The sequence below is a fragment of the Grampus griseus genome (assembly GCF_964374135.1).
Source record: "Grampus griseus genome assembly, chromosome: 14".
Classification (NCBI taxonomy): Eukaryota; Metazoa; Chordata; class Mammalia; order Artiodactyla; family Delphinidae; genus Grampus; species Grampus griseus.
In genome coordinates, this window is record NC_139008.1 from 65328979 (window position 1) to 65352603 (window position 23625).

At 50.1% G+C, this 23625-nt stretch overlaps 1 protein-coding gene across 2 annotated transcripts in view; it reads left to right on the forward strand.

The window, feature by feature from the left end:
- The window catches only part of CEP250 (centrosomal protein 250), a 47470-nt gene that overhangs the window by 19812 nt on the left and 4033 nt on the right, over positions 1-23625 (forward strand). The window contains exons 15-32 of one of the 2 annotated variants that reach the window (XM_082670253.1): positions 440-586; positions 1286-1516; positions 2363-2556; positions 2781-2908; positions 3094-3263; positions 9086-9253; positions 9660-9794; positions 11075-11218; positions 11850-11983; positions 12909-13047; positions 13995-14337; positions 15189-15310; positions 16306-16426; positions 17471-17592; positions 18065-20683; positions 22299-22412; positions 22595-22750; positions 23195-23296. In XM_082670253.1, the coding sequence (XP_082526379.1) occupies positions 440-586; positions 1286-1516; positions 2363-2556; positions 2781-2908; positions 3094-3263; positions 9086-9253; positions 9660-9794; positions 11075-11218; positions 11850-11983; positions 12909-13047; positions 13995-14337; positions 15189-15310; positions 16306-16426; positions 17471-17592; positions 18065-20683; positions 22299-22412; positions 22595-22750; positions 23195-23296 (5289 nt within the window). Of the gene's footprint in view, positions 1-439; positions 1164-1282; positions 1517-2362; positions 2557-2780; positions 2909-3093; positions 3264-9085; positions 9254-9659; positions 9795-11074; positions 11219-11849; positions 11984-12908; positions 13048-13994; positions 14338-15188; positions 15311-16305; positions 16427-17470; positions 17593-18064; positions 20684-22298; positions 22413-22594; positions 22751-23194; positions 23297-23625 lie in introns of those variants that run through there. The other variant, XM_082670252.1, reaches the window with a different exon arrangement.

Genomic DNA, 23625 nt, shown 5'->3' on the forward strand with positions numbered 1-23625 from the left:
CCGTTCTTTCGTGATTTTAATACTTTGTATGTACCTTTCCCTTTACGTGGACTGCTTCTTTCCTCCCCTTTCAACCGCAAACTCTTCCTCATCTGTCAGTACCCAACTTAACTGTCGACTCTTCTACCAAGCATTTTGAATTAATGCTTTCTTTGAGTTCCCAGAGCACTTTGTGCTTACATTGGCTATGGTGTCATCACAGTTGTAGTTGTTTATACATCCTGATGTCTGTGCCTCTGTAATGTGAGTTCCTCTCTTACTCTTCAATGAATGAATGGGTAAGTGAATGAAGAAATGAAGGGAAAAGTTGTTCAGAATGTAAGGGAAGGAATGAAGTGTTAACTGTTCTCTGTACAAGGAAAGCAGCAGATGTTGGGGATGTGAGCTGTTCACTATTGCAGGAAAACTGGAAAATGAAACTCTAACTCTCTGCTTTTAGGCAGAACAGTCTATTGTGGAGCTGTCAAGTTCTGAGAACAGCCTGAAGGCCGAGGTAGCTGATCTTCGGGCTGCAGCTGTCAAACTCAGTGCCTTAAATGAGGCTTTGGCCTTAGATAAAGTTGGGCTGAACCAGCAGCTTCTCCAGGTGAGCAAAGATTTCTCTGATCCACAGGGTAGGGCTGGGCCCCGACCGAGGGCAAGGGAGAGACAGACAAAGCTGATGCCTGTAACAAGGAACAGTTCTTAAATGGATCAGCCCAAGACAGATCAGCTCCCAAATGTAGTCCTGGAATGAGCAAAAGGAACATTTATAGTGCAAAGGAGAGCAAAGATTACAAGGCCTGGGCTCAGCCATTAAAAATAGGCCCCTCCCACATCTGCAGCAGAACTAACTACCTTTGGGCTTTAGGGTAAAATCATCAGGGCTAGGCCCATGTCCTCTGGAAGGAAGACTGGGTTTTAATCCTGTTGTATGAGATAACAGCAATCACAGAAAAGGATCTGTTGAAGAGCCCAAGTCCCAGAATTTTCTCTAGAGGTTACAAATTTAACACGTCTCTTCACTACCCCATTCCCTTGAGCCCCAGAAATGTTGTATGTTCCCTTATTCTGAATTCTTTAAGAGCAGGATTTTGCCTTTTTTCTCTCTGTCCCCAGCATCAACCCATCTAGTACCTGGAGTAAAGACCCCAGACCAAATGTGTGCATAGTCCTCCTCTCTCGTAAGCACTCCTGTGTTCATCTGTGGAGAACAGATTCATATCTCTCTTGGATTTCTGTCTCAGCACTTCATCTCTAAACCGTAACCCTTTGTCTTTGATGTCCTTCCCTTTTTGGCCAGTAGTTAGAACAGGAGAACCAGTCTGTGTGCAGGAGGATGGAAGCAGCAGAGCAGGCGAGAAACACTTTGCAGGTGGGCCTGACAGAGGCCGAGAGGAACAAGGAAGCCCTGTGGGAAAAGAACACCCACCTGGAGGCTCAGCTGCAGAAAGCGGAGGAGACCAGGGCTGAGCTGCAGGCAGATCTCAGGGGCATACAAGATGAGAAGGAAGAAATTCAAGAGAAACTAAGCGAGGTGAGAAGACAAAACTGCTACCATCCCATTAAGGATGCTCGCTGTACATGCTCGTTGTACATACATGCTCACTGTAAAAAATGAAAACACTACAGAAATGATTCAGGAAGGGAAAATCTCACTTCCTAGAAATGACCAGTGTTACTAGTTTGGGGTATGTCTTCCAGTTTTTTTAAAAGAATTCCTAGAGGAATCCTTCACTGATTCTTCATTGCTTCACATCCATCAGTTTGAATTAGATGCCTCTCCTGTGTTTTCTGATAATACATTGTATTTATTCAACCACCACTCCCTTCGTACTATATTATAATTATCTGTGTTTATGTGTCTCCACCATTAGACCAAAAGCTCCTTGAAGGCAAGACTATGTCTTACTTGTTTTTATAACTCCAGCTTTTAGTCCAGTGTGTAACACATAGCAAGGGGCTCTGAGTTTTTTCTGAACCAGTGCCCCAACTCAAAGGTCATCTTTCTTCTTTACCAAGCATCTCATTGCCCTAGTAATTATACATAATCTCCCTTCTCAGAGCCTTTTTCTCAGGGCACTGATCACTTTCTTCCTGGTATTATGTGTGTGTCTTACCTCTCCTTAAGACTAAAAGCTCCTTAGAGGTAGATCTCTTGCAGCCGTAGCACAGGGTATTGCTCAAAGGAGAGCCTGTTTCCTGGGCTGGGGACTCTGTAGGTTGATCAGGGGAATAGATAAATGGTACTTGGTGTGAATGGGCAGTGCTCAAGGCTCACAGAGCTGGGTCCAGAATCTGAGGAGCCCATGGCCCTAATCTGGTGATAGCAGCCCTGGGGGGATCCTGCCTCCCTCTGTATCCCATCAGTTCTTCCTCTCAGGCACATCACCAGCAGGAGGCAGCCTTAGCTCGGGTGGAGCAGCTGCATCAGGAGGCAAAGCGACAGGAAGAGGCGCTTGCCCGGGAAGTCCAGGAGAAGGAGGCTCTAGCGCGGGAAAAGGCGGCTCTCGAGGTGCGGCTGCAGGCTGTGGAGCGGGACCGGCAGGACCTCTCTGAACAACTGCGGGGGCTCAGGTAGGGTCTGGACCTGGTTCTGCCAAGGGCAGAGAGAGCTTTACAAGGCAAGGGGGAGCCAACCTAAGTTCCTTGCCCAAAGTATATGGGGCCTAAATGAGTTATGAATTTGTAATTGCCTCCCCACCCCCAAATTCTCTCTTGGTGACCTGTAGTTAGAACCCAGTTCCTCTTAAGGAAGGGGCTTGATGGGTAAGAACTCTCCCGATTCCTGAACCTGACAGCTCAGCCAAGGAGCTACTGGAGAGCAGTCTGTTTGAGGCCCAGCAACAAAATTCTCTGATAGAGGTCACCAAGGGGCAGCTGGAGGTCCAGATTCAAACCGTCACTCAAGCCAAGGAAGTAATCCAAGGTAAGAACCCAACTTGGATGGGCGCACTTCATTCCACAGGGATGTTGAAAGCTAGGAAGACAGTGGGAAGCTATTAGAGCCAGGCCCAGGGCCTCTGAGATGGGAGTTCCTCATGAGGTCTGGGGAGAGGGGTGAAAGATGGAGGACAGAGGCTCAGAGACAAGATCCTGTCCCTGGCATCTTAGGGGAAGTGAAGTGCCTGCAGCTGGAACTGGACACTGAACGGAGCCGGGCAGAGCAGGCACGGGATGCGGCAGCCAGACAGCTGGCCCAGGCTGAGCAAGAGGAGCAGGCTGCCCTGCAGCAGCTGAAGTCAGCCCATGAGGAGGAGGTGAACCGGCTCCAGGAGAAATGGGTAGGTGGTGGTTGTGGCTAGGGGATGGGAGAGACAGACAGCAGCAGATATTCCTGCTTATAAAAGTGAAATCTGAACAGGACTAGTCTGGTTGGTCACCATGGTGCAAAATCCAGCTTCTAGCTAGTAAATGAGTTAATGTATGGAAAACACTAATAATAGTTCCTGGTATACAGTAAGCTCTATATTTGTGTTAGGTATTATTGTTGTTGTTGTTTCTGTATGTATAGAGACTTAAGAATGGATCCTGGGATTTAGGATCGATAAACTGGCCCCAGGGTGTAAAGGGAGCAGAGGAATGCCTTGGACCTATTATTGCCCAATTCAGAACTGTGTTTCTTTTGTCTTTTAATTATTTGATTTAGTCCATTTGCTTTTATTGTGATTATAGGCATATTTGGATTTATTTCCACCATCTTATGCTATTTCTCTTGACTTTTTTTTTTTTTGTGGTACGCGGGCCTCTCACTGTTGTGGCCTCTCCCGTTGCGGAGCACAGGCTCCGGACACGCAGGCTCAGCGGCCATGGCTCACAGGCCCAGCCGCTCCGCGGCATGTGGGATCTTCCCGGACCGGGGCACGAACCCGCGTCCCCTGCATCGGCAGGCGGACTCTCAACCACTGCGCCACCAGGGAAGCCCTCTCTTGCCTTTTTACACCTTTTGTGGAGGGGAATTCACCTTTCTTAACTTCTTTTAGAGGGTTATATCGGATTATTAAATTGTATTCTTTTCTCACTTCTTTTTTTCTCTCTACTGCTTTGGATGATATGTACTCTATTTTTTATTCTTTTAGTTCTTTAATATTTTAAAATACATACTTAATAAAATCTCAAGTTAATCAGTATATTTACCCTTTTCCTGAATGACACAAGGACCAGAGAACATTTTACCTGCATTCACTCCTCCCAACCTATCAACTGTATTAGTCATTGTGTTTAGTTATTACTAGTTGTTAACACCATACATTATGTGTTTTGATTATTTTATACAGTCAATAATTGTTTAGATACACTGAAAATTTTACCAGGTTTTTTTTTGCTCACCATTCCTCCTTGCGTGTCAGGCTTTCTATTTGGATTTGTTTTCCTTGAAGTAGAATTTCCTTTGGTGAGGGTATGTTGGTAGTTAATTGTCTGAAAATGTCTATTTTACTTTTATTCTTTTTTATAGATTTTTCCTTTTTTATTTTTTATTGAAGTATAGTTGATTTACAATGTTGTGTTAGTTTCAGGTGTACAGCAAAGTGATTCAGTTATATATATATATTATGTCTTTTATTTTGCAGATTCTTTTCCCTTATAGGTTATTACAAAGTATTGAGTATAGTTCCCTGTGCTATATAATAGGTCTTTGTTATCTATTTTATATATAGTAGGTATATATGTTAATCCGAAACTCCTAATTTATCCCTCCCACTTGTATTCTTGAAAGATAGTTTCACTGGGTATAAAATTCAGGTACAAATTCTAAGGTAACCGTTATTTTCTGTCAGCATACTGATTGTTCCGTTGTTGGTATTGAGAAGCCTCTAATTAGTTGTATGTTAGAACTTGGTGTAACCTTCAGGTATCTTAACTTTCTGTCTTAGATTTTTCATGTGTACTTTTTCTACACTGTATTCTGGGTGATATTTTTTCAGATCCCTCTTCTATTCACTAATTTCCCTTTTCAACTGTGTCTAATCTGCTTTATAGTCTATTCACCAAGTTTTAAATTTTATTTATTAAATATTTTATTTCTCAACATTTTGTTTGGTTATTTTTTCAGATCTTCTTGGTCATTTTTTAGTGTCTTCTCCCTAATTTATATTTGCAGTCCCCTCTTTTATTCTTTAAACACATGAAACATACTTTTATGCTGTCTAATAATTCCAGCACCTAAAATCTTTTTGAATCTCTGTTACATGTTGTTTCCCTTGGCTCTCACTGATGACCTTGGCCCCTATGTGTTTTGTGATTCCTGACTCTGAACTCATGTTCTCCGGAAATTTTTCTGTGGGAATCCTTTTAGGCCTGAGGCAAAGGAGATTTTCCTCAGAGATTTGCTTTTGCTTCTCTGAGGAAGGTGAAGGACAAGCATCCCAGGACCACCTTAAAGTACAATTTCTGTTTAAAGTTTTTGGGCCACATTCAGGCCCTGAACCCACATGAACACCAGCCTATGGTTATGAATTCTCAAGTGATATATATATATATAGCCCTTTGTGAAAGTTAAGACAAATTTTCTTGCTATTCCCTTCTGTACAGTGTTTTGTTTTCTCTCTCCCCCACTTTTTCTCTCTCCCTTTTTCTTCCCCTTTTCTCCCTCTCTCAAGTTTATCCATTTACTGAGGACTGTAGCCCAGGGATGGGTGGGTGTTTTTCTGAAGAGCCACGTTGGGCCTTGCAGACCATACAGTCTCTGTCACACTCACTTTTCTCTGCTGCTCTAGTGCAAAAGCAGCTGTAAACGACATGTATGTAAATGAGCATGGCTGTGTTCCAATAAAACTCTATGTATGGACATTGAAACTGAATTTCATATAATTTTCACATGTCACAAAGTCTTATTCTTCTTTTGACTTCTTATCAACCATTAAAAACATAAAAACCACTCTTAGCTCACAGGGCCAGGTTTGGCCCATATGCCATAGTTTCCTGACCCCAGATAGCCCTTTGGAGGTCCAGCCTTATGTCTCCTGTCAGGCTCCCCACCCTTTGTTTTCTGTTTTCTTTGCCCACATTGCCAGAAAATGAATTTCAAGGTTGTTAGGTAAAGTAAATACCTCCAGTGGAAAGCCTGTTCTGTGCTCATTTACCTCTTTAGATCACAAGTATTGCTTTGATTTTGGCTCCAGTGAAATTTTCATTATTTTCCTGCTGGCTCAGTGATACATTAAAATATATACTTAATAGTTAAATTGGCATTTTTTTTGTTTGTTAGTTTGTTTTGCCCTTTTACAGGTGGAGGGTTCAGAGAGCTTGTTTGTCAGATTTCTGGAAATGGAAGTTGACTTGTGCTTTGTGTGTATTTGTGATTTGATAGTTATTACAAGGCAGACTTGCTGGCAAGGTGGTAGCCAAAAGTTTGCCTCTTTTTAGAATTATGTGCCTAGATTATAGTAGTTACTTCAAAATATTTATTGAATGACCAGTGTCCAGAGGCAGTTCAGTTTCCCAGCAAGAATCAGTCATACCACCCACTGAAAACCCTACAAGTAAAAGAAGCTATAAAACTTCTGAATGATGTGTTACCGCCTGATGTAGACTTGGTATCCGTGGAAGGACTGACCATCTCATGGCCACACCTGAATCATGGGAAAGTCTCTTCCGTCTTTTCCTTTCTTCTCAGTCAGATAATCCCCCTGACTTCTGATTGTCTGACTTTATGGTCTCCCTACTGATTGAAAGGGTTGAAAGCCCGCGTAACTCTCGAGAGTCTGTTAGTTTTTTGTTTTTTGGCCACGCCACACAGCATGCAGGATCCTAGTTCCCTGAGCAGGGATTGAACCCAGGCCCTTGGCAGAGTCCTAACCACTGGACCGCCAGGGAATTCCCAGAGAGTCTGTTAGTTTTAACAGTGCCTGCCTTGTCCTGGAATCCTACCAATTAGAAAAACTCTTAGGGGTTATATTCTCCATTCTTCCATCTAGTGTCTGAATCCCCTTTAATAGCAGTGATAGTGGATACTTACTGAGCACTTTCCCATGCCAGGTACCATGCTGAATGCTAGTCACGTTATTTCAGATAGCCTACACAACCACCTAGTGAGGAAACTGAGACTTAGAGAAGTCACTCAGGGTTACCTGGCTAAGAAGTGGTAGAGCAGGGATTAACCATTTCGTAGCATTTATGCTATGTCCACTTCTACAATATCCCTTCCAAGGGTTGCTTAGCTTCTGTTGTATTCCATCCATTGGAATGCCCATTTATTTTTAGATAGATCTAGTTATTAGAAAATTATTCCTTAAGCTGAGCCAAAATCTATTACCTGAAACAAATCAGCCTTAGATTTGCTTGGAATACCTCACCAACATGGTTGCTTTCCTCTAGACATGATACACATCACTCGTGAACCAGTGTGCAGAGTATTCTGATCCACAAACTAGGCAGCAACGCTTGACTGTTACTTCTGGACATCACAGAATTAGCCCTTCTGGTAGCCATAACACACTTCTAACTCATATTGAGCAAATAGGTCAGTTTTGTTTTGGTTTTTTTGACACGTAACTACTATTACATTCATCTTTCCCATATTCTTACAGTTGGCTTTTTGAACCAGAGTGTATGATTTGATATTCATAGCTGGTCTATTAACTGTGGTATTATAGATCACTGTTCTTAAGCATCTTAATAGGCCAGTAGCTGAAATGTGATTCATTGAAGCAATGCTGAGTTCTTACTGTCTGCCAGGCATGATGCTGAGCATTGAGGATACAGCAGAGAGCAAAGTAGACATCGTTCTCCTGATGGAGCTTCAAGTCTTGGGGGAAGATAGGTATTAAATAAATTAATACATAAATGAGTAACTGATGACGGAAGTTCTATGAAGAAAAAGAACTGGGTGATAGAAGAAGAAGAACAAAGGGGGACCGTTTTGAGCGTATGGTCTGGGAAGGCATCTATGAGGAAGTGTCATTTAAGCCATGAGTGACGGTGGGGTGGGAAGAGCAGTCCAAGTAGAAGGAAAGCATGAGTCAAGGCCTTAAGGAATGGAGGTGCGTGGTGTCCTCCAGGACCTGAAAGGAGGCCAGTGCAGCCAGAGTGTAGCAAGTGAAGGGAGAGTGCACAAGACGATGTTGGAAAGGGGTGAAACACTAGAGGCCTTCCCATTAAATGTGGATAACTACGACTTAACGAACATTTTAAAGGAAAGGTGATGAAGATGGTGATAGCTATTGGCTACTGAATGCTTTCTGGGTGCTCAGCACCATTTAAAGTGCTTTACACGACTTACTTCACTCGTGAGAACAACCCTAGGAGGACCCTGTTGTTATCCTCATTTAAAAAAAATTTTTTTTATTTTATTATTATTTTTTTACACAGGATTTATTTATTTATTTAGGCCATGCTGTGCAGTTTGCAGGATCTTAGTTCCCGGACCAGGGACCAAACCTGCGCCCTGAGCAGTGAAAATGCAGAGTTCTAACCACTGGACCGCCAGGGAATTTCCCTGTCCCCGTTTTTATAGATGAGGAAACTGAGGCACAGAGATGCGATAGAAATGAACTGAGGTCACACTAGTAGTACTGGGGTAAAGACTGTAACCTAGGCAGCCTGGCTCCAGTGCCCTTCACCACCATCCTGAGATCCTAATAGAGGGGCTGGATTCGTCTAGGAGATCAGGGAGGGTGTCGGTCACTGATGGACCTCTGGGAGGACCGGGATGCCCCATCCTAACGCTCTTGTATCGTATAGGAGACAGGCTCGGCCTGGCTTTTTGGGAGGCTAATCCTGTCACCCTGAGCAGGGGAGTGGGGACAGCAGAGAGCGAGTCCGCCCCCTCAGTTTGCTGTTACAACCACCAACCATGATGTGCTTGCTTTAAAATAACAGATATTTGTAGCTTATATGAGGGACAGTTGCGCTTTAGAAAACACTTTTCCATGTATTATATCATTTGATTTGTTTTTAATGAATCTCATTTGATCCTCATAAAATTTGGCGAGATGGGCAAGGCAGGGTGATTAGCCTCACCTCACAGATGAGGAAGCAGGCTTGTCACGTGAGGCGCCAAGGTCACACAGCTGGTGAGCAGTAGGCTTCTTGCCCTAACCCGGTTCTCCTTCTGCCTCCTCTCCTCACCCCCTCGGCTCTAACGGTGCTTCCTTCGTACGACCAGGAGAGAGAGCGCTCCTGCCACCAGCAGGAACTGGATAAGGCTCTGGAGAGCCTGGAGAGGGAGAAAATGGAGCTGGAAACGAGGCTGAGGGAACAGCAGGCAGAAACGGAGGCCATGCGGACACAGAGGGCAGAAGAACAGGCCGAGGCCGAGAGCGCCCTGTGCCAGGTGGGCAGCTGGGAGGACTGGGCTGCACGTCCACCCTGTGATCCCCCTACCTTGGGCCATTTCCTTTCCCACTCCCGAGGGTGGTGCTGCAGGGGCTTCCAGAAGAGAATGTAGCTTCCCACTCTGTTCCCCATGAGCAGGTGATCAGTACCGTTAGCTGCACGGCTGGTGGCATGTCCTACTTCCTGAGGGAGGGCTGTCGTTTACCACATCCTGTCAGCTTGCAAACCAGCAGCAATCTTCGTACTTCCTGGCTCTCAGTCAGTGGGTCCAGACCTTCCTTCGCCCTCAGCCCCCACCCCATTTGCTAGAAGAGCCCTAGAGCAGCTGGCGTGTGCTTGTGGCCTAGTGGGTGAGCATGGTGACCCCTAACCCAACAAGCCCTCGCCCTCCTGCCCCTCCACAGATGCAGCTTGAAACAGAGAAGGAGAGGGTGTCCCTCCTGGAGACACTGCTGCAGACCCAGAAGGAGCTGGCAGATGCCAGCCAACAACTGGAGCGGCTGAGGCAGGACATGAAGGTTCAAAAGTTAAAGGAGCAGGTACGGAGGGTGGTTCTGGGCAAGGAAGAAGAGGCAGCGTTGATTTGTTCATTCACATTGACCTGCTCTTTGGCACTTCTTTGCACCGGGCCCTGCCTAGGTGCTGACATTTGACCAGCAGAAGGGTGTGGCACAACGGTGAACATGACAGTCATGGAGTTCTAGTGGCAGAGCAGACACAAAATAAGTGAGATAATTACCGGTTGTGATAAGGACTGTAAAGGAAATAAACAGGACGATGTAATTGAGAGTGATTCAAAGGAGGCCTCTTTGGACAAGGTGGTCATGGAGGGCCTCACTGAGAAAATGACATTTGAGCTGAACCATTAAGGTTGAAGAGCCAGACCCGTAGAACAATAAGGATGAACCTTGAAAGCATTATGCTAAGTGAAAGAGGCCAGTTACAAGAAGGCACACAGTGTATGATTCCACCTGTGGGAAATATCCAAAACAGGCAAATCTACACAGACAGAAAGTAGACGAGTAGTTGGCAGTGAGGATGGGGGATGGGGAGGGTACAGGATTTCTTTCTGGAGATGATGAAAATGGTAAACAAATGATCATGGTGACAGTTGCACAACCCCGTGAATATGCTAAAACCATTGAATTGTATGCTTTAAATGAGTAAATTGTAGGGTATGTGAACTGAATCTCAATAAAATCATTAAAAGGAAAAGAAAAGAAGCCAGCCATTTGAAGAACAGTTTAGGCAGAGGAAATAGCTATCATAAGGGCCTGGGACAGGCAGAAAGGGCCTGGGACAGTTCAGGACAGACAGGAGGCAGCATGATAAGCTTGGGGGCAGGAGCCCTTTGTCAGCCATGGTAGGACCTTGGACTTTGTTCTAAGGGCAGTGGGAACATGTTGGATGGTATTTAAAAAGCAGAGTGGGACATGAGTTATTACATACATATTTTAAAATACTTTAGCTGCTGAGGGGAGAATTTTGTGTGTGTTTGTGTTTGCCTGCTTGCACGTGGGCATGGTGGCATGAAATGGAAACAGGGACACCCGGCAGGAGGCTGCTGCAGTGGTCTGGGTGAGGGACCCTGGCCGAGAAAGCCTGGGTGAGCAGTGCACTTGGTGAGGGAGGAGAGGGAATAGGAGGTGAGGACTTGAGGTGACAGGGTATCATGGAAACAACGTGGATAGCTGGGCCCTGCCTCAGCTTTTGGCAACCCAACCAAAACACCAGTATTTATACAACACGGATTTCTGTAACATGGATTTCAAGACCAAGGAAGCTTTCTTCTGCTCCCTGCTGTCTTCTCCCTTTGCAGGAGACCACTGGGATGCTGCAGACCCAGCTCCAGGAGGCTCAGCGGGCACTGGAGCAGGCAGCCCAGCAGCACAAAGACAGCCTCGCTGCCCTCCAGGAAGAGGGCGGCACCCTGCTGCAGGATAAGATAGACCTGCAGAAGCAGGTCCCTGCTCCTCTCTCCCAGCCCAGCACCCTTCCCCAGCACAGCCAGGCTCTCCCACTCCCTCTGGCAGGACGGGGGAACCTTGGCTGCCTGAGCCTGGGAGGGGGAGGGGAAGCCCCAGTACTGAGTGGAAAAGTGAAGGGTGCTCAGAGCTGTGCATGTGCCTCCCAGATCCCTGGGGTAGTTAGTAACCTCTCTCAGTGGGGACCACAGACCTCAAAATTTCTTGGCAGCCCCATAGATCCAGCCTCCCCATAGATCCAGTATTTTTATACCAGATTGCTTTTCCTTCTCAAAATCCTATATCAGATGATGGTCGGGTTGTTTATTTTTAAAAAAATACAATCACTTGCTCATCACTTGGCCTTTGGACAGAGTTACATTCAATCAAGGTTTTTATTTGTGCCTGCCTCTATACAGCATATGTGAGGCTGGGGAGACAGGGGACTAGGCTGGATGGTACTGGCAGAGGGAGGTGGATAAGAACAGCATGTAAGGGTTGGCAGGACCTCCAGAGATTTGAAAATGGGCTGGTGACTCTGGTAAACCTTGAAGGACCCTAAAGCCCTAGGTGGGAAGCATCCTCCCACCACCCTTCCTGCCCTTGGTCCTCATGCCCTTGACTTTCCAGGTGGAGGACTTGAAGTCTCAGCTGGTTTCCAAGGAAGACTCCCAGAGGTTGGTGGACCAGGAGGTTCAGGAGAAGCTGAGAGAGGCCCAGGAGTGTTGCCGAATTCAGAAGGAGCTGGAGAGAGAGAAAGCCAGGTAGGCTAGACAGGCCATGGAGTTGGCTTTTGCCTGTCTGGGTCCAGGGGTCACTGTGAGGTTGACAGTTTGCTCAGGGCACCTAACCTCTCACGTCTCCAGCTCTGGGCTGTACAGGTAGCTGTGTGGAGAGGGCATGGTCCTTGTCTCCAAAGCTCATGCTTCATTCATTTAGCAGATATTTAGAGAACACATAGCATGCACCAGACACTATGCCAGGGGTTGGGGATATATTAAGACAATAGAGTCTCTGCCTCAGTAGAATTTATCGTTTTGTGGGGAAGACGTTAATCAAATAACCCCCAAAGGAAAGTATTGCAGGTTATGTTACCTGGAGTCTGAGGAGGGAGAAATCCTTTTGTTGATGAAACTAGAGGCAGGAAGACAAGGTAGGAGACTGGTACAATTGTCCAGATAAGAGAACCAAAGCTGAACCGAGGTAGGGTCGTAGGCAATGGGAGGAGGGAAGGGGTTTAAGGGGTGTTAGGGGAGTTGGAATCAGTTATTTGTAGTCTTAAAGTGGACCCAGGTGGGATGAGGGGAGGATGCTGTGATGTGGTCAAGACTTCTAAGGGTGAATGGAGGTGCCACTCAGTGAGCTGGGGAACATAGTAGGGGTGACTGGTGGGAGGGGAGGTGCAGAGGGGTTGGGAAGAATTGGACATGTTGAATTTGAGGTATTGTATAGATATTTCTGGAATTTTTCTAGAGAAGAATAAACTGTGAAGTTGAAATGAAATATATGCATGAAGGACCTAGGAGCACTCAGTAGGTGCTCAGTGTATGGAGGCTTTTATTGTTATACTGGAATCATTATCATCACTGTTTCTATTAATTATTAATGCTGTGTTAGAGCAGTCAGATGAGAAGGTAGTTCTTCACTCCCTGAGAGAATGACCCAGCCCTCTGAACCTTCTCTTTTTAGCCTGACTCTGTCGCTGGCGGAAAAGGAACAGAGACTCCTTGTTTTACAAGAGGCTGACTCTGTTCGACAGCAAGAGCTGAGCTCCTTGCGCCAGGACATGCAGGAGGCCCAGGCAGGGCAGAAAGAGCTCAGCGCCCAGGTATTTCCCACCCCACTAAGAGCCCTCTTCCTTGGTGGAAACCTCCTTCTGGAGTCGGCAGGTGATTGCTCAGTCACGCTGAGACCTCAGCAGCCCTGGCAGGAGGGGGCAGCCAGGACCGGGCTGGGTGGGGCTTGGCAACCTGACCCAGAGTTGAGAACGGACCCTGTGGGGAACCTGATGGCCCAGAACACAGTGCCCAGAGGGGCAGAGCTCACACAGGCCTGGTTCAAGCCCAGCCGCTGCCAAGTGTGCCTGGTCTGCCTGGCAAGACACAGCAGGGGGAATAAGTATTACTCCAGACGGGGTCAGCGGCAGCCTCTTGCTTCCAGGGACTCAGTCTGCTCACAGCAGGACCCCAGACCTTGTGCACAGAGGAAGGATGGAACTGGGAGGAGAATAATGAGGAAGTGAGAGCTAGACGTAGACTGTGGCAGATGAGGACCCAGGTCTGCCTGTTAGACGATCCTGGGTGTGACTCCCAGCTCCACTGCTTCCTGGTTGTGCGAACATCACTTTATTCAACCATAAAACAAGGATGATAATTCTTAATCATTATAGGAATATATAAAGTGTCAGGAACACAGTAAGCATTCAATAAATGGTAGCCATTATTATCGTGACTGGTCTTTTTAGGCTCAGTGTCAGTGTTTCAGGCAGATTTCTAATCATAGCAGGGAGCTGGCATAGTTGCCAGGGGGACCAGGGCCAAAGCCCATTTGCATAGCCCAGGCCCATGTGTCAGGAGTCCGTAGGTGGGCATGTAGGTTAAACCTAGGGTTACACTCATTCCGGAGCCCTCCCTTCCTGCTGGAGAGCTGAGCCTACTGAAATCCTCCCAGCCCCAGTCAAGGTTTGCACAGGGATTGAGTGGGGTCAGGCCCAGGAGGGTCTGGGGAGAGGGTATCCATTCCCTGCTCAGAGTGACCATACTTCCTCTTTGGCAGGTGGAATTACTGAAGCAGGAGGTGAAGGAAAAGGAGGCTGACTTTCTGGCCCAGGAAGCAGAGCTGCTGGAGGAGCTAGAGGCAGCTCGAGTAACAGAACAGCAGCTACAAGCTTCCTTGTGGGCCCAGGAAACCAAGGCAGCCCAACTACAGCTGCGACTGCGCAGCACGGAGAGCCACCTGGATGCCCTGGCAGCGGGACAGCAGCCTGGGCACCAGGCCCAGGTCCAGCTGGCCAGCCTCTGTTCTGTCTTGCAGCAGGCCCTGGGGTCTCCTTATGAGAGGGGGCTTGAGCTGAGTGGTGGGGGAGACTCGGCTTCCTCCCTCTGGGGCCCTGAGCCAGGTGAGGCAGCCACCCAGGAACTCAGTTCTTTGGTCAAAGCCAGGCCTAGCTCCCAGGGGAGAAGGGAAGGGAATGCAGTTCCTTAGGCAATACTCATCAAGGCCAAGGCCACAGACTCTGGGATTAATTCAATCAGAGTTTGAACCCCAGCTCGGCCATTTGCTAGATGTGTGTCCTTGGGCAAGTCACCTCTTCTCTTTGAATTTGATTTTCTCAACTATAAAATGAGGGTGTTAAAAGTACTTACCAGGACTTCCCTGGTGGCGCAGTGGTTGAGAATCCGCCTGCCAATGCAGGGGACACGGGTTCGATCCCTGGTCCAGGAAGATCCCACATGCCATGGAGCAACTAAGCCCGTGCACCACACTTACTGAGCCCATGTGCCACAACTACTGAAGCCCATGAGCCTAGAGCCCGTGCTCCGCAACAAGAGAAGCCACCGCAATGAGAAGCCCGCACACTGCAACGAAGAGCAGCCCCCTCCATCCGCAACTAGAGAGAAAGCCCGAGCACAGCAACGAAGACCCAACGCAGCCAAAAATAAATAATTTTTTTTTTTAGAAGAGGTACTTACCTCTTGGGAGTTTTTTAAGGAGTTAATAAGATGACAAATAAAATCGTTCACACAGTTCCTGGCACTTATTAAATGCCTAACAAATGATAGCATTTTCTAATGCACATCACAGTGCCTGGCACGTAGGTATGCAGACAGGGCATGATGAACAAACTGCTGAGAAGGGGTTCTTTGAGGAGAAGAGGGATGGGTGGGAAGGCCAAGGCCAGGTCTGGGAGGTATGGCTGTTTCTTTTCATAGTGCAGCCAGGTCAGGAGGTGTTTCCTCACTTTTTCAGACCAGAATGGAGCTAGGATCCTCTTTAAGAGATGGCCCCTGCAGACGGCTCTCTCAGCTGAGGCGGTAGCGTCTGCCCTCCAGAAGCTTCACCAAGACCTGTGGAAGACGCAGCGGGCCCGGGTATGTGTCTCTGTTCTCCTTCCTCAGGCTCTTCACCTACGCCGAAAAAGACTTGTGAAGCACTTTGACCTGTTTTATTTCTGACGTAAAGTTGGGATGAGTACCACCTCTGTCACTTACTACCCGGCAACTGTGAATAAAGCATTTGGCGTCCTGGGCCTTGGTTTCACTAGTAAAGTAGGGCAAATCATGCCTGCCTCACAGGGCTGTGAGGAATAAATGAGTGAGGGACTCGAGTGAGCCCTGTAAAACGTGATAGTCTGTATAGACCTGTGATACCGTTTTGCATCATTTTCCTCTCAGCCATGAATTGTTCTTGGTGTCAAGACCTCCAAGAAACACCTGACAAATTGGGGATCGCTGAGGTTTGAGGTTGCCATTTATAGGAACATTCTAGGCCTAAGACTGAACTAAATGTCCCCCAAATTCCACCTCACAGTGAACCCATCAGTCAGTAAAAATTGAGTGTCACCTATATATATGCCAGCCGCTCTGAGCTAGGGATACAAAAAGGAGAAAGACCTGCTCTCTGCCCTCAAGAAGACTTGTGACAGGGCTGAGCAACCAGGCTGCATCCTAAGATAAAGCAGAACTGATAGAAATAATTGGATCAATAACAGATGTACATGATAATAATAGGAGGAAGGGACAATTGGGAGGGTCAGAAGGAGGGAAGCAGTGACCTTTGAGCTAAGCTTTGAAGTAGGAGTTTGAGGAGAGGAGAGATGATCCCGGGCTAAGACTTCAGCAGGAGTTCTGTTTCAAAGACAGACGAGTCAGAAGGGGAACCCTAGGCTCCAGCCATTTGGAGCAGAGCCTGTCATCCCTTCCAGGAGCCAAATGCACATGAGTTCAGAGGTAAATAACCCAGCAATCTGAGAGTAGGTCCGTGATGGCAGACCCTGACAGGCTGAGGGAAGAGAGGGATCGGGCCCTGAACTGGGGCGGCTTTTTGGAAGATGAGGAACTTGAGTTCCACACCCTTTCTTTCCCAGGATGATCTGAGGGATCAGGCCCAGAAGCTGGAACAGCGTCTCACTGATACAGAAGCTGAGAAGAACCAGATCCACACAGAGTTGCAGGCTCTGCAGAGACAGCTCTCCCAGAACCAGGAAGGTGAGAAGCTTAAGGCAGGGGTGGGTTTGGGGCAGAAGAAAGGAAAGGCAGGAAGCCCAGTGGGGCGGGATCAGGCCTGGGAGCCACTGCTTACCCACAACTGTGAGATTTACCTAGAGGCGTCTCCAAAGGGGCGATGACCCCCCCCCCCCCCCGTGAACTATTTTGTGTACTTTGCTTGGCCTTTGAGAGCCGTCCTGGAAGAAGGGATTAGGAGGAACAGATTTGGTGAACTGAGGGAAGTTGCTAGCTAGGCTTCTGTTTTTTCTGTGAAGATTTAAAAACTGGCACCCTAAGGTCAGGTCTATAAGAACACTGTAAAATTCTATGTCTTTCATCATTTATCAGTGTTACTTATTTTGTTATCTCCAACTATGTTCTCAAATGATTAACCTTTGACAGCAGAAGGATTATGGGCTTGTTTGGGAGATAGGAAGAGGGGGAAATCTGGGGAGAAGCTATCTGTGCCACAGCCAAGGGCTAGGAAGTGTGGTGACTACTAGGAAAGGAAAGGAGAGGGGAGGGTCTTGCGACTCAAGGCTCAACTGTAGAAGGGAAGAAGACAACGTGGGGAGTCGGTCTGGGTCTTAAAAGTATCCCAAACGGCTCCCTGAGAGCCACACACATATAGTTGGGTTCTGGTGCATTTTGCAGAAATGGAGGGTACCCAGCAGAGCAACCCTGGTCTCTAGGAACCTCTGCAAAATCATAGACTTAGGGACTGGAAAGGACCTCCAACATCATCTAGCTCAACCCTGTCTGGAATCCAAGGTTGAGAATCTGTGATCGGGATGGGAAGTGTTGGGATGATTGTCAGGCACTGCTGGAGAGCTGGGCAGCAGATGCAGACACGAGTCTGGAAGCAGCAGGGAGCCTAGACAGACAGGAGCAGCTGGCAGACGGGTGATGCCTCTATGAAACTGGGTGTAATTCTCTCCTTCTTGGCCTTTTCCTCCTTTGATTCTATTCCCCATCTTCCATCTGCCTCTACGTCCCTCCTTTCCTCCAATCATGGTTCTTCCTCCACTACCTGTCTTCCCAAAGAGAAATCCAAGTGGGAAGGAAAACAGAACTCCCTAGAATCTGAGCTGAGGGAGCTGCGTGAAACTGTGACATCCTTCCAGAGTCGCCTACGGCAAGCAGAGCTCCAGGGAATAGAAACCCAGGTAAGGTGTTTCTGGTTTGGGGGAGGGGTTGCTTCAGGAGTAGTCCCTCAGGGCCCAGGATCGAGCCCATCCTGGCCCATGGTCATACCCCATCCATATGTAGTGCCCAGCTTCCTTCAGCAGTGTCTCTGTTTCTCTGGCTCTCCCCACATCCCTGAGGGCCATTATTAAGGCCCTAGTGAATCCTCCTTTAATTACTTTTTCTGAATTGAGGTTGAGATTTTTGTCCCTTTCCCTGAAGGACTAGAGTCTGGGATGACTCATTTGCAACAGTTTTTCCCCTCTGAGCACAGCAGAGCCCGGGGTAGGGTAGGGATATTCTTTTACAGTATCAGCCTAAGTGGAACACCCAGTTCCTTTTGCCCAAATCCTTGACAATGCTGGTGCTGCAGAGGAAGGAAAGGAAGGGCCTGTGTTGGAGTGACAGTTTCAGGGAAGTATAGTTTAAGGTGGTTTTGCATCTTGTTTTCAGAATGAGCGAGAGTTACTGCAGGCAGCCAAGGAGAACCTGACTGCCCAGGTGGAACATCTCCAAGCATCTGTGGCAGAAGCCAGGGCTCAGGCAAGCGCTGCTGGGGTCCTGGAGGAAGACCTGAGAACTGTGCGCTCAGCACTGAAACTGAAAAACGAGGAGGTGGAGAGTGAGCGCGAGCGAGCCCAGGCCCTGCAGGAGCAGGGCAAGCTGAAGGTGGCCCAGGGGAAGGCTTTGCAGGAGAATCTGGCTCGCCTGGCCCAGACCCTGTCTGAAAGAGAAGAGGAGGTGGAGACTCTGCAGGGAAAAATCCAGGTGCTGGAGAAGCAATGGGAAATGCAAAAGGCTGCTTTGGAAGTGCTGTCCCTGGACCTGAAGAAGAGGACCCAAGAGGTGGATCTGCAGCGAGAACAGATCCGGGAGCTGGAGGAGTGTAGGTCTGTTCTAGAGCATCTCCCCATGGCCGTCCAGGAGCAAGAGCAGAAGCTGACTCTGCAGCGGGAGCAGATCAAGGAGCTTGAGAAGGACCAGGAGGCGCAGAGGAACATCTTGGAGCATCAGCTTCTGGAACTTGAGAAGAAGGCCCAAGTGATTGAGTCCCAGAAAGGACAGATTGAGGACCTGAAGAAGCAGCTGGTTACCATGGAACGCCTGGCCCTGGACCTAGAGGAAAACCACCACAAAGTGGAATGCCAGCAAAAGGCGATCGAGGAGCTGGAGGGCCAGAGGGAAATGCAGAGGGTGGCTCTGACCCACCTTACACTGGACCTGGAGGAGAGAAGCCAGGAGCTGCAGGTGCAGGGCAGCCAGATCCAGGAGCTGGAGAGCCAGAGCACCCTCCTGGCAAGAGAACTCCAGGAGAAGGACCAGGAGGTGACGTCCCAGCAAGACCAGATCAAGGAGCTGCAGAGGCAGAAAGAGCATCTGACTCAGGACCTGGAGAGGAGGGAGCAGGACATGGTGCTGCTGAAGGAAAGGATTCAGGTCCTGGAAGATCAGAGGACCCTGCAGACCAAGATCCTGGAGGAGGACCTGGAGCAGATCAAGCTGTCCTTGAGAGAACGGGGCCGGGAGCTGGCCTCTCAGAGGCAGCTGATGCAGGAGCGGGCAGAGGAAGGGAAGGGCCAGAGTAAAGCTCAGCGAGGGAGCCTGGAGCACATGAAGCTGATCCTGCGCGATAAGGAGAAGGAGTTGGAATGCCAGCAGGAGTGTATCCAGGAGCTTCAGGAGCACAAGGACCAGCTGGAGCAGCAGCTCCAGGGCCTACACAGGAAGGTGGGGGAGACCAGCCTACTCCTGACCCAGCAGGAGCAGGAGATAGTGGTCCTGCAGCGGCACCTGCAGGAAGCCAGGGAGCAGGGGGAGCTGAAAGAGCAGGCACTTCAGGGTCGGCTGGACGAGGCCCAGAGGGCCCTGGCCCAGGGTGCCCGGGAGCTCGAGGCCCTGCAGCACCAGCAGCAGCAGCAGGCCCAGGGCCAGGAGGAGAGCGTGAAGGAACAGGCGGGCTCGCTGCGGCAAGCTCTGGAGCAGGCCCACGCCACACTGCAGGAGTGCCAGGCTGAGCTGGAGGGCCACAAGGAACACGCGCAGAGGCTCCAGGAAGAGCTGGCAGTGGAGAGACAGCGGGTCCAGGCCCTGGAGGAGGTGCTGGGTGACCTAAGGGCTGAATCTCGGGAGCAGGAGAAGGCTCTGCTGGCCCTCCAGCAACAGTGCGCCGCACAGGCCCAGGAGCATGAGGCGGAGGCCAGGACCCTGCGGGACAGCTGGCTGCAGGCAGAGGTGATGCTCCAGGAACGGGACCGGGAGCGGGAGGCCCTCCGGGCAGATGGCCAGTCCTCCCAGTGTCGGGAGGAGGCTGCCAGGGTCCAGGCTGAGGCTCTGCAGAAGGCCCTCAGCAAGGCTCAGGCCACCCTGCAGGAGAAAGAGCAGCATCTCCTTGGGCAGGCGGAGCTGAGCCGCAGCCTGGAGGCCAGCACGGCCACCTTGCAGGCTGCCCTGGACTCCTGCCAGGCACAATCCCGGCAGCTGGAGGAGGCCCTGAGGAAGCGGGAAGGTGAGATCGAGGACCAGGACCTCCGACACCAGGAGGCCGTGCGGCAGCTCCAGGAGGCACTTGCCCAGAGGGATGAAGAGCTGAGACACCAGAGGAGGCAGGGACAGCTGCTGGAGAAGGCTCTGGCCCAGCGGGGCCTAGAGAATGCGACCCAAGAGAAGCAGGAGCCAAGGCACGAGAGAGAAGAGGAAGAGACGAGGGGCCTTCGTGAGAGCCTAAGGCAGCTACGGTGGACTCTAGCCCAAAAGGAAGAGGAGATCCTGGAGCTGAGGGAGGCCCGGCCAAGGAAGGGTCTGGAGGACTCACCCCCCAGCCACAGAGCCTCCCCAGGAGAGGAGCCGTCTCCCACACTTGATTCCTCAGGTCCCAGGCTGCAGCGGGAGCTGGAGCGACTACAGGTGGCCCTGAGGCAGACAGAGGCCAGAGAGATCGAGTGGAGGGAGAAGGCCCAGGACCTGGCACTGTCCCTGGCCCAGAGCAAGGCCAGCGTCAGCAATCTGCAGGAGATAGCCCTGTTCCTGCAAGCCTCTGTCCGGGAGCGGGACTCGGAACAGCAGAGGCTGCAGGTGAGTCACCCCGTGGGCGGGAAGGGCTGGGGCAGAGCCCGGTCTGCCTGGGCTCCGGGGCTGCCTGCACCTCAGGGTGTAAGAAAGCTGAGGTCACGAGCACCTCAACAGAGTGGAATCCAGGTTACTGTGCTAGTGCGGTGGGGGAAGATGTGGCATCCACAGTCCCTGCCCTCCTAGAGCTGATGGTCTAGTGGAAAAGCAGTTATAATGCAGTGCCTAATTAGGGTTGGTGCCTGACACGTGAAGTTTCGTATGCTCTGAGCATACCGGAGGGACCACCCCACCTTTCCTGGTAGAAGTGGTGTTTAAGATTAGATCTGAAGGGACCAGTAAGGAAAGAGCCAAGCACAGGTTGAGGGAGGGAGAGGAAGAAGGAGGAAAGAGAGCGTGGAGTATCTGTGAGGGAGTTCAGACTGCCAGGGACAGAGAAGAGGCTCTGGCAAGAGAAGAGAGGACAGCAGGGGGCCATCATTTAGGGCTTGTCAGCATGTTAAGGACCTGGGTGACCAGTGCGAAGTGGATGAAGGGTTTGGGGCAGGGGAGTGACACGATCAGGTATATAGTTCAGAAAGATGGCTCAGGCTGCCGGGGGAGCAACTGTAGACCTGGGGAGACTGACCAGGAGAGAAGTAGGAATGGTTATTATCTTCATTTTATAGTTGAGGAACGGCAGTTAAGAGAGGTTAAGTAACCTGTCCAAGGTCATCCAGCTAGTAAAGGGCAGAACTAGGGTTAGACCTAAGCAGGCTGGCCTCGTACTACTAAGCTCCTCTCTCCCAGACAGCCTCCACCCACACGTGTACCTTCCGTTCCTCTTCTCTGTCTGTCCTCTTGACCTTTACCATTTATGAACCCTAGGGTGCCTAGAAAATATCTAGCACTAGTCTTCCCATTTATCTAAAGGGGTTTAATCCCAGAGGCTTAATCTAAGCTTCACATGGTCTTTGTGTGTGTGTGTGTGTGTGTGTGTGTGTGTGTGGCCGCGCCTCCCAGCATGTGGGATCTTAGTTCCCTGACCAGGGATCAAACCCACGTCCCCTGCATTGGGAGTGCGGAGTCTTAACCACTGGACCACCAGGGAAGTCCTCACTGTGGTCATTTTACAAACGAGGTAATTGGGGTTTGGAAAGAGCTCATACCTTTACCCAGGTCATATAGCAAATACGCGATGACACAATACCCGGCTCTATGTGATTCCTGGGTCCATGCTCTTTCCACAACACCTAGTGCTCCCAATTGTCACTTAGCTTAGGGGAGATCTAAAACGGGAGTTCCCTGGTGGCCTAGTGGTTAGGGTCTCACTGCCGTGGCCCTGGTTCAATCCCTGGTCGGGGAACTAAGATCCCACAAGCCATGCGGTGCGGCCAAAAAAATAAAAATAAAAATTAAATAAATAAATAAAATGAGACAGGTTTTAGTCCTAGTCCACCATGTATCCTTGGGAAGATCCCTCTCTGCTCCTTAGTTTTATCCACCTGTAAAATGAAAATTATCCACTAGAATAGCTCAGAGAAGCCAGGAAAAGTAAGACTATAACCTGATGAGAAAATTGTTGAGGACGGAGTGTGGAGTGGGTCTTGATATGAGGCCATAATGGTGTGACTCACCCCAGGATGAGTTGGAGCTCAGCAGACAAGCTCTGGAGAAGGAGCGACTCCACAACCCAGGCCTGACCAGCCGAGCAGAACGGGGGCCCAGAGGAGACCCCGGCGCCCAGCTGGGAGAGGTGAGCTGGGGGCCTGGTGGGAACAGATGGCCCAGGAGGGAGCGCCTGTCCAGGGGCTTGTCCCCTTCCCCTGGGAATTGGGTCCCTGTAGCCCAGACCTGCCAAGTTAGTCCTTTGCCCTCTATCTGTTCCCCACCTGTCTGAGGGGCTGCCCGGCTGAGACGGACAGGTCTCTCCTTCAGGTCTCGGGAGCGAAGACTGAGCCGAGTCCTGAGGTGGAGGAGAAGCAGCTCTGGGAGCAGAGGCTTGAACACCTGCAGCGAGCGGTGGCGCGGCTGGAGGTTGACCGAAGCCGACTGCAGCACCACAATGCCCAGCTGCGGACCACCCTGGAGCAGGTGGGGGACTCCTGTCCTCAGCTCCCTCCCCGGTCCGCTGGGCATGCATCTCCACTTCTCATGCAGCCCCCAGAGAAGGGGTTAGTAAACTATAGCCCAGGGGCCAAATTCAGCCCACTGCCCGTTTCTGAAAATAAAGCTGTTTGGAGACACTGCAGTAGTTGTGACACAGATCGAATGGCCCACAGCGCCTAAAATACTACAGAAAAGGTTTGCTGGCCCTGCTTCAAAGGCTGAGGAGGCCGGCCCCACCTCCTCTGCCGCAGCAGCACTTTGCACTCAGGGCTGCCTCAGCAAGTGCTCTCCTCAGCCCAGTTCAGCTTCCCACGGCTGCTGGCCCGTTACACTTGCCCCACCCTCACACCGGCCTCCTCTCAGAAAAGGCGGCTCTGCTCCAGACCCAGAGCCAAGCCCAGCCCTGACTTCTCACTCGCATCTCGGCAGGTGGAGCGAGAGCGGAGGAAACTGAAGAGGGATTCCCTGCGAGCATCGCGGGCGGGCGTCCTGGAGAGCGGTGAAGCCACGGCACCGTCACCCACCCAGCAGGTTTGTCTGTTTCATCGACTGCAGCCTCAGGAGAGCCCAAACCCAGCCACTAGAAACAGCCCTCTGCAGTGCGTATCCCAGGCTCCCCTTGCAAGGGGAGGAGCCACTCCAGCCAGTCCGTAGGGCCCCTCCTGACCGGGCTCTGCCCCACCCAGCACTGTCCCTGACCCGGAAAGGAGGCCCAACATCAGTGGGCGGGGCTGGAGTCAGCCCTGCTTTCTGAGGAACCCAGCCTTCACTGATACACAGTCCACCTGCCCCCCGACCAGTGCTTCAGGCTCCCAGGAGCAGGCCTCCTGGGGCTTCTGGTCTCTCCCTGCATGTAGGTG